This window comes from Corylus avellana, chromosome ca2 (assembly GCF_901000735.1).
Source record: "Corylus avellana chromosome ca2, CavTom2PMs-1.0".
NCBI lineage: Eukaryota > Viridiplantae > Streptophyta > Magnoliopsida > Fagales > Betulaceae > Corylus > Corylus avellana.
Window position 1 is genome coordinate 48,434,598 of NC_081542.1, and position 10,786 is coordinate 48,445,383.

General features: G+C 37.4%; 2 protein-coding genes and 1 pseudogene across 2 annotated transcripts; all 3 read right to left on the minus strand.

Moving 5' to 3' along the window:
- Positions 1–2,199: 2,199 nt before the first annotated feature.
- LOC132173017 (probable F-box protein At4g22030) lies at positions 2,200–3,475 on the minus strand (annotated as a pseudogene).
- Positions 3,476–6,454: 2,979 nt separating this feature from the next.
- Positions 6,455–7,919, minus strand: LOC132170112 (probable F-box protein At4g22030). Its single transcript, XM_059581015.1, has 2 exons — positions 7,892–7,919; positions 6,455–7,839 (listed from the first exon to the last, which is right to left on the minus strand). Exons 1-2 carry the CDS (start codon positions 7,917–7,919, stop codon positions 6,455–6,457), a joined length of 1,413 nt encoding a protein of 470 aa, XP_059436998.1.
- Positions 7,920–9,204: 1,285 nt separating this feature from the next.
- LOC132172976 (probable F-box protein At4g22030) lies at positions 9,205–10,479 on the minus strand. The gene has a single exon (XM_059584543.1). The coding sequence runs from the start codon at positions 10,474–10,476 to the stop codon at positions 9,205–9,207; it is 1,272 nt and encodes a 423-aa protein (XP_059440526.1). The 5' UTR covers positions 10,477–10,479.
- Between the last annotated feature and the right edge of the window lie 307 nt (positions 10,480–10,786).

A 10,786-nucleotide genomic window follows, 5' to 3' on the forward strand; every position in this document is an offset into this window, starting at 1 on the left:
TAACAAAATGATTTATTTAATAACAATTAAACCTTAGAGAGTAAATCAATAAAATTTGAAAGTGATTCGATTAAAATTTGAACATCTTTGAGAGTGATTGGATAAAAATTTATACCTTAGGAACAACTTGAACATCTTTCCCAATTCTTGGCCCATGCATTGATTACATAGGTCACTTTCATTTTTATATCTTGAAGCAATTCCCTAGATTTCCTCCTTTTGCTAGGTCTGTGGGCTATACAATGAAAAAGACCCTCCATTATAATTTTTCTGTTCTAATTTTTTTTTAAAAAAAACATTATTGATGCAATATAATTAGGGCTGACAATTTAACCTGTAATCCGAGAATCTGACATGAACACGACACGTAATTTTAGGGTTATGGTTTAGATTAAACGGGTTCGAGTCTTAAATGGGTCACCCATTTATGACTCTTTTAATAAACGTGTCATGTTTGGATTTGACATAAATAGATTTGTGGGTTAACCGGGTTCGTTGGTTGACACGTTTATACAATTTATATATTTTTTTAATTTTTAATTTTTCAAGTAAAATTTTAAGTTTAACTTAATTTAGGGCTGACAATTTAACTCACGACCCGCAAATTTGACACGTACACGACACATAGTTTTAGGGTTAGGGTTTAGGTTAAACGGGTTCATATTATAAACGGACCACCCATTTAATAAACGTGTCGTGTTCGAGTTAGCGAGTTAACTAAGTTGACACGAACTCAACATGTGAACCTATTTTACCAGCCCTAAATAAAACCCACAAAAACCACTTGAGCGGCGGCATGTACACTGTGCAAATAGAATGCATCACTCGAGTGCTACTCGACAAGAGATCGAGCAGTGGCGCAAGTCGATTGGGGGTAGGCATAACATAATGCCTTGCTCGAGTCCCACTCGAAAGGCGCTCGAGAGAAGCCGAGGAAAAATGTGCCCCGCTTGAGCAATTGCTCAACGAGCGTTTAAGCGGTAGCAAGGAAAAATGCTCTGCTCGAGAGACGATCAGGAGGACCCACTTGAGGTGTTTTTGACCGGCTCCAAATTAACACATGAAAACATGATCATTGCTTGCACACAATATACATTCGATGCTCATGCTACTTGATTTTGGTGTTGTTCTTTCCTATATTAGATTACAACTTGCTCTTCTGCTTCTTCTTCTTCTTTTGAATTTTCCATCTTTAGCTGATTCGCTACCTTCGTAGAACTTTACTCTTGTAATATTCACGGAAAAAGAAAAGAAAAAGAAAAGAAAAGACATTGTTCTTCAGTTTTTAGTGACAATTCAATTTGAAGTTTTCTCTTTATTTATACAGTTGACTTAATACCGGAATTCAGACAAATAGACACGTAAAGACAACAAAAAACAGATACATACTAAATGGGATTGAATTGGAGTCCTTAATACACTCGTTGCTTGTTTACGGGGAGGTGATGTCAATTAGTAAGAAGATAATTTACTTTCCATCATATCTCCCCCTACCAATCTATTATTTTTTGAAAGAACTACATATATCGGTACATGAGATAATTGACGGTTGGGTATGTGATAGGATTCTTGAGAATTCTAGAATCCTCTCTTTGCTTGGTTCCTATTCTTGGCTTGGTCGCTAAGTTAATTTCCTTCTAAAGATTGTTTTCTTGCAAGTTACGCATTTACTTAATTACTCTTGAATTTGTATTTTCATATTTAACTGAATTTCCCCCCTATAAAAGCTGTAGATGCTGTATGGCAAATTCATCAAAAGGAAAATTACTCTTGCTTAATGCAAGAATAAGAGGCCTGATCCCCTCGAAATGATCATTATATTTTCTTTTCTTTAGTTATTCTTTATGATTTCTTGTGATAGATATATCCCTTGGATCCTATCAATATGTTCAAGCACGTCAAATAATCTACTCCACATGTCTTGAATTCCGAGTATTCAACCAATCAATATATACTCCTTTTGAGTTTTGACCCTTCAACAAATTGCAGTAGGAAATTCAAGTTATTATATGCAAGAAACTAAAAAAAAAAAAGATTATATTCTTTTGGACACTCCTTTTGGCTTAAATATTGCAGAAGTAGCTGAGATAAAATTTGATCAGAATTAGAATTTGTCAATGTTATAGGTTTGTATAAACAATTGGTTACAAATATCAATCAATGAATCAAAGAATAGCTTTATATGCACGAAATCTTAAACTAAAAGAGCTTGCTAGCGAATTCATCTATGGCGGTTCCATCCATATGTGAAGAAGCTGACTTCTTGGCAAGTTGTCTGAGGTTTGACAAGCTTCTCCCCAGTTTCAAAGCCACATTCATTTCAAACAATTCTCCATTTTCTCTTTTCTCCAAATCTCTTTCCTCAAGTGTGGATTCAATTGATTCTTGCAGTAGCTGGAAGAAGCCAGCGCAGTTTCTGTACATCTCAAACACCATCCCAACTTGGCCACCATGCTCGAAAGCATTAACCGCGCTACCTAAAGCCCCTGCAGCCACCGCTACTACTGCCGCCCATGAGCCGTTACCAACAAAAGCAGATCCGACGGCTGCAATGCCAGTGAGTAATGGACCTGCAATGGCTAAAACCTTGTTGATCTTCAACACCAGGTTGCCTAGCCTTTCGTAGTCCTCAATGTCCTTTCTCTTCACCACCTCGATGATCTCTCGCATTTCTACATCCATTTCCTCACTCCACCCATTAATATTCTGACCTCGTTGCTTTCCTTGAGAGGACTTGTTTTTCTTCTGGAGTTGCTGATTTGAAGGCCACCAAACAGATGGCTCAAACGTTGCAGGGAATTTGTCAAGCATGGCTCCTAGCAAGGGAAGTGGGTATGCTTTGTCGACGGCCAAAACCTTTTCCATAACGCTCTTCACATCTTCTTTAGATGGACTCCCGAGAGCCAGCGTGGTTTGGATTTGGGTCTGGATCTGCTTGAACAATCTCGTAGCATTGCGTTGCTCCTCTGCAAGCTGTGAAGGCTGAATTTTGTTCATCACAAGCAACATCCCAGTGGCTGCAGAATACAAGAGAGTGGACGACAGTTTCAAAGCCAAAAAGGGGCATTCCGGTGCCACCAATGGCTGCAGCACCGGCCATGGTGGCAGCAGTGAGGGTTATCATGTTGACGGAGTTGAGAAGAAGGGTATTCCAGTTTTCACGCTGTTTTCCAATGTTTGCGTGCATCTCCACCCTGTCAGCTACGGCCTCTAAGATGGCATAGAGTTGGGTAGTAGCCGCAATGGCGTTGGAGTTGGGTGATTTATCATGGGTTGGTGCGGTACTGGTCTTTTCTACCGGAACTATTCTCTTGAACCCATCTCTTAGATTCAATTCCTCAACCGGCTTTGTCGTTGGTATTTTTGGAATTGAGAAATAAGGGATGACTTTAGGAAGTTTAGGGACATGAATAACAGCATTGATTTTCCTGGAACAAGAAGATGATGAAGATAATCGGAGAGTTGAAGAAGCCATTTGATTGATGTTTTCTCTGAGCTTTTCTTTGTAGGGGGGAAGTGGGAATGTTGAGAATGAAGGTATAGAGGTTGGTTGGGTCGTATTTATAGCGCCTGAAATGAAGCGGTCAGATACGGAAACCATTGACTGGGGCGAACTGGGTTGACCCGGCCTATTGGCTGACCCATTCCCTATTCATAATTTCAAGTTCAAAAGTCCTCCCTCGTATGTCGTATCGGGTCTCCTATGGGACTGCGACGTAGTAAAACTTGGAAGCTAATACAACTAATATTTTCCGTTGCTACAAAACTTGGGCCTATATTTATTGAGTATTAATGCTACATAGTAATTATTACTCATATTTATTAGTGTATTTCAATTGGTATTATATATATTTTTTTAAGAAATAATAAATGTATTTTGACATGACATAGAAGTAAGAAGTGTTTGCTTGTAGGATTTACATTTGAAAAAAAGTTTTATTTTATTTTTATTTTTATTATTATACTTACTTAGTTTGAGAAAATACAAACATATGTATAGCTCATTATTTACTTATAAAAAAAATGTTAAAGAGAATAATAATAAGAGTGGGTGTGTGGCCACCCTAAATTGATAAAAGAGATGACTGGACAATCATATAGGTTTATTGTAGTAGCAGCCATACGATTAGATAGAGAGCTGGCCACATAGCCACCTCTCCTCCACTAAGGGTGGCGCATGGCCATTTTACATTTTTTTTGTTTTTTAATAGCAAGTTAGTTCATGTTTTGTAAAAGTTAAATATGTATTTTGTCAAAATACTTTTATAAGAATGCATGAAATTTTTTAATAGAAAAACGTATGTGTTTTGAATTATTTATTAATGAATTTGAGAAGAATAAGAAATTCAAATTTAAAACAGAAAACAAAAGGAGAATAGGATAGCAAACATATATAGGCTTGGTCTGTTTCTTTTACTTTTATTTCTATTTTGGATCAAGCAATACGGCTATATATCTCTAACAGGTCAACATCTACAAGGGGTCAAAAATTCAAAATCTACAAAGTGGATTCTTCAACAAAAAATAAAAATAAATCTATAAGTGGTGATAGAAATTAGCAAATATGTATGCCCTTTTTCGTACGACATATCAACTATTCAAAATTAGTAGCATTTACTTGATACCCATCATATATTTCTTGCCTATTGGTGATTTCATGGGCACTGGCGACTGAGATGGATTTTATCTTAAGTTTTTATAGTTGCGATTGTTTGGATTCCGATTCCGTGCAATTGAGCAGATAACAAGTTGCTCGAACGTTAACCGAATAAGTAAAGTCTCGACAGACTCTCACGTGAGGTTATCCTATTGTTCGTAAGATAAACGAGTGTAGCAATCGAAACTTCACTTAATATTTACAAGTATTACGTGAATGATTTTTGCAAATACGTAATACGTAACCGAGATAGAATTTAGGTTCGAATGGAACTTAGACCTTAGATTTTAAGGGAATTTAAACCTTTTAGATTTTAAGAAAGCCTAAAAGCATTTTTCAAAGGCAAGGTTTGGGATTAATTCTGCTTAATTTATTAATAAGCTTGATGTCTTTAAATAGACAATTATAATGCATAGTAAAAATAAAATACTGAGTAAAATAAACTATTCTAATCATAATACTTATCGTTAATATTTAAATTCTAATCCATACTTTCTAATATTATCTATAAAAATAACGTTAATATATTATCCTAAAGTATTTTAATCATAAAATACCTTTATTATTAGACCCCTAACAACAAGTTAGCTTTTGAAATATGATCTGAACTCATATCGAGATCGTTAGAATTCTTGATTTATTCAAGTCTTTGGCACAATATGACAAAAAGGAACAAGTCTATGACACGAGGCTATGAAGTTTGAAGAGGTAATTGGTTTAGTGCCAAGGGACGATCTGTTTTGTAAGTTATATATATATATATGTTAAATATCAAATATATATCCACTTATTTTAAATAGCTTTTTCTAATTAAATAAAAAAAAATTAAATGGGTTGAAAGATATTTTTTCAGATTAGTTTGGAGGAAATTTATGTCTTAAACTTCTTAAAAATTGATGTAATAGTTTATATAATATTTAGTATGTTAGAGACTAAAATGTTGACTAATATATAATAAATCTACATAAAATGTGGGCGTTTAGATGAGTTTATATTAATTAAGGTAACTCGAGCATTTTTTTTTTTTCATTGAATTGTCCCACCTATTGTATTGTTCGTAAGGGAAAAATAGTATACCAATCGAAAACTTCACTTAAGATTTATAAGCTTTTGAAATACGATCCGAATTCATATTGAGATTGTTAGATTAATTCTTGATTTATTCAAGTCTTTGGCACAAGATGATAAAAAGGAAAAAGTCTATGGCACGAGGCTCTGAAGTTTGAATAGGTAATTGGTTTAGTGTCAAGGGACGGTCAGTTTTGTAAGTTCTATATGTTAAATCTCAAATATCCACTTATTTTAAATAGCATTTTTTAATTAAATAATAAAAATAAATAATTAGATTAAACATAATATTCTAACCATATAAATAGAATATGCGACAGTAACCACTACTGAGTGACAAACTGAGTTTTCAAATGAGTTGAGTTCCAATTCCAACCACGCACTCAATGTAAACATAAGCCGTTCAATCCGGACCTCATGTCTTGAATTCCGAGTTTCACCCAGTTGATATACAACTTTCCCGTTCATCTATATACACACTCGATCCTCTCAGCCACCGTCGTAAAGCTAATGCGCCACCGGCAACTTGACCGTTTGACGAATTGCAGTAGGAGATTCAAGAAACAAAAATGAAAATTTATATTCTTTTGGACACACCTTTTGGCTTTTGTAGAAGTAACTGAGACATTTTTGTATAGAATTAGCATTTGTCATTGTTAGAGCTAGATTGTACAAAGAATTGGTTGTACAAATAATCAAAGAATTGCGATATATGCACGAAATCTTAAACTAAAAGAGCTTGCTAGCGAATTCATCTATGGTGGTTCCATCCATACGTGAAGAAGCTGACTTTCTGGCTAGTTCACTAAGGTTTGACAAGCTTCTCCCCAGTTTCAAAGCCACATTCATTTGAAACAACTCTCCGTTTTCTCTTTTTTCCAAATCACTTTCCTCAAGTGTGGCTTCAATGGATTCTTGGAGTAGCTGGAAGAAGCCAGCGCAGTTTCTGTACATCTCAAACACCATCCCAATTTGGCCACCATGCTCAAATGCATTAACCGCGCTACCTAAAGCCCCCGCAGCCACCGCTACTACTGCAGCCCATGAGCCGTTACCAACAAAAGCAGATCCGACGGCTGCAATGCCAGTGAGCAATGGACCTGAGATGGCTAAAACCTTGTTGATCTTCAACACCAGGTTGCCTAGCCTTTCGTAGTCCTCAATGTCCTTTCTCTTCACCACCTCGATGATCTCTAGCATTTCTACTTCCATTTCCTCACTCCACCCATTCTTCTTCTCATCTCGTTGCTTACCTTGAGAGGACTTGTTTTTCTTCTGGAGTTGCTGATTTGAAGGCCACCAAACTGATGGCTCAAACTTTTCAGGGAATTTGTCAAGCATTGCTCCTAGTAAGGGAAGTGGGTATGCTTTGTCGACGGCCAAAACCTTTTCCATCAAGCCCTTCACATCTTTTTCCGTTGGAGTCCCGAGAGCCAGCGTGGTTTGGATTTGGGTCTGGATCTGCTTGAACAATCTCGTAGCATTGCGTTGCTCCTCTGCAAGCTGTGAAGGCTGAATTTTGTTCATCACAAGCAACATCCCAGTGGCTGCAGAATATAAGAGAGTGGACGACAGTTTCAAAGCCAAAAGGGGCATTCCGGCGCCACCAATGGCTGCAGCACCAGCCATAGTGGCAGCAGTGAGAGTAATCATGTTGATGGAGTTGAGAAGAAGGGTATTCCAGTTTTCACGCTGTTTTCCAATGTTTTCGTGCATCTCCACCCTGTCAGCTACGGCCTCTAATATGGCATAGAGTTGGGTTGTCGCAATTTTGTCATCAGTTGATGTGGTAGTGATCTCATTGATCTTTTCTATCGGGACTATGCTCGTGAATCCCTCCCTTATCTTCAATTCCTCAAGAAGCTTTCTTGTTGGTATTTTTGGAACCGAGAAATAAGTGATGACTTTTGGAAGTTTAGGGACATGAATAGCAGCATTGATTTGCCTAGAACAAGAAGCTGATGAAGATAATCGGAGAGTTGAAGAAGCCATTTGATGGAGGTTTTCTCTGAGCTTTTCTTTGTAGGGGGAAAGTGGGAAGGTTGAGATTGAGAATGGAGGTAGAGAGGCTGGTTGAGTCTTATTTATAGCAGCAGTATAATATCGAACAACACCTGAAACGAAGCGGTCAAATACGGAAAATATTGACTGGCTGAATGGGTTGACCTGGCCTATTAATGGGTACGTGACCCATTCTCTTCTTTATTCATAATATTCAATTTCAAATTTTTTTACTCGCTTGTCTTTGGGTCTCAACTTTCAACTCTCATGCGCCGTAGTAAAGCTTCAAACTTTGTTATATAAACAAAGCTAATACAACTAAGTATATATATATATATATATATAGGCTTGGTCTGTTTCTTTTACTTTTATTTTTATTTTGGATCAAGCAATACGGCTATCTTTAACAGGTCAACATCTACAAAGTGGATCCTTCAACAAAAAAAAAAAAATCTTAAAGTGGTGATGGAAATTACTAAATTAGCAAATATGTATGCCTTTTTCGTAAGTCATATCAACTATTCAAAATTATTAGCATTTACTAATTGATACCCATCATATATTTCTCCTTGCTATTGGTGATTTTTGGGACAGTGCCACCTGAAATAGATTTCACCTTAAGTTTTTATAGTTGTGAATCACGATTCTTTGGATTCCGATTACGTGCAATAAAGTGGGTAATAAGTTGCTCAAATGTTTGATCAAATAAGTATTGAGGAGAGCAATAAAGGCATAGAGGGGTCAAGATCTATAGTTTTGATAAACTCTCATGTAAGGTTACCCTGTTGCACGGCATCATTATATAAGCTAATCTACATTAAAGTAAAAATCAGCATTAAGTGTTAAGGATTACAAAGTTGAATTGACATTATTCATCAGTTTTTAGAGAGAATTCAATTTGAAGTTTTTTCTTTATTTACACAGTTGATTGAATACCGAAATTCAGCCAAATGGACATGTGAAGATAAAAACAGACATGAGACTCGATCATTACGTACTAAATGGGATTGAATTGGAGTCCTTAATACACTCGATGCTTGTTTACGGGGAGGAGATGTCAATTAGTAAGAATATAATTTACTTTCCATCATATCTCCCCCTACCAATCTATTATTTTTTATTTTTTGAAAGAACTACATATATCGGTACATGAGATAATTGACGGTTGGGTATGTTCAAGCATGTCAAATAATCTACTCCACATGTCTTGAATTCCGAGTATTCAACCAATCAATATATACTCCTTCTGAGTTTTGACCCTTCAACGAATTGCCGTAGGAAATTCAAGTTATTATATGCAAGAATCTAAAAAAAAGATTATATTCTTTTGGACACTCCTTTAGGCTTAATTGCAGAAGTAGATGAGATAAAATTTGATCAGAATTAGCATTTGTCAATGTTATAGGTTTGTATAAACAATTGGTTACAAATATCGATCAATGAATCAAAGAATAGCTTTATATGCACGAAATCTTAAACTAAAAGAGCTTGCTAGCGAATTCATCTATGGCGGTTCCATCCATACGTGAAGAAGCTGACTTTTTGGCAAGTTGTCTGAGGTTTGACAAACTTCTCCCTAATTTCAAAGCCACATTCATTTCAAACAACTCTCCGTTTTCTCTTTTCTCCAAATTTTCTTCCTCAAGTGTAGCTTCAATGGATTCTTGGAGTAGACGGAAGAAGCCAGCACAATTTCTGTACATCTCAAACACCATCCCAACTTGGCCACCATGCTCAAATGCATTAACCGCGCTACCTAAAGCCCCCGCAGCCACCGCAACTACTGCAGCCCATGAGCCGTTGCCAACAAAAGCAGATCCGACAGCTGCAATGCCAGTGAGCAATGGACCTGCGATGGCTAAAATTTTGTTGATCTTCAACACCAAGTTGCCTAGCCTTTCGTAGTCCTCAATGTCCTTTCTCTTCACCACCTCGATGATCTCTCGCATCTCTACTTCCATTTCCTCACTCCACCCATTATTCTTCTGACCTCGTTGCTTTCCTTCACAGGACTTGTTTTTCTTCTGGAGTTGCTGATTTGAAGGCCACCAAACGGATGGCTCAAACTTTGCAGGGAATTTGTCAAGCATGGCTCCAAGCAAGGGAAGTGGGTATGCTTTGTCGACGGCCAAAACCTTTTTCATCACTTCCTTCACATCTTCTTCAGTTGGATTCCCGATAGCCAGCATGGTTTGGATTTGGGTCTGGATCTGCTTGAACAATCTCGTAGCATTGCGTTGCTCCTCTGCAAGCTGTGAAGGCTGAATTTTGTTCATCACAAGCAACATTCCAGTGGCTGCAGAATACAAGAGAGTGGACGACAGTTTCAAAGCCAAAAGGGGCATTCCGGCGCCACCAATGGCTGCAGCACCGGCCATGGTGGCAGCAGTGAGGGTTATCATGTTGACGGAGTTGAGAAGAAGGGTATTCCAGTTTTCACGCTGTTTTCCAATGTTTGCGTGCATCTCCACCCTGTCAGCTACAGCCTCTAAGATAGCATATAGTTGGGTAGTCGCCGCAATGGCGTCGGAGTTGGGTGATTTATCATGGGTTGGTGCGGTACTGATCTTTTCTACCGGAACTATTCTCTTGAATCCATCTCTTAGATTCAATTCCTCAACCGGCTTTGTTGTTGGTATTTTTGGAATTGAGAAATAAGGGATGACTTTAGGAAGTTTAGGGACATGAATAACAGCATTGATTTGCCTGGAACAAGAAGATGAAGATAATCGGAGAGTTGACGAAGCCATTTGATTGATGTTTTCTCTGAGCTTTTCTTGTGTTATGTGTTGTAGGGAAAGTGGAGAGGTGTTTGAGAATGGAGGCTTGTGGAGTCTCTATTTATAATACGGAAGGATAACTGAAACGAATGGTCAGAATCAGATACGGAAAATATTGACCAGATGACCAGGTTGACTCAGCCCCTTGGCTGACCTTTTCGCTAATTTGTAATTTTCAAGTTCAAAATTTTCTCCCTGGTATTGGGTCTCTCATGGGAAGTAGCAAAACTCGTCATTAGAACTGGTAAGCTATGATAATAAAACTACAATTTTCCATCAC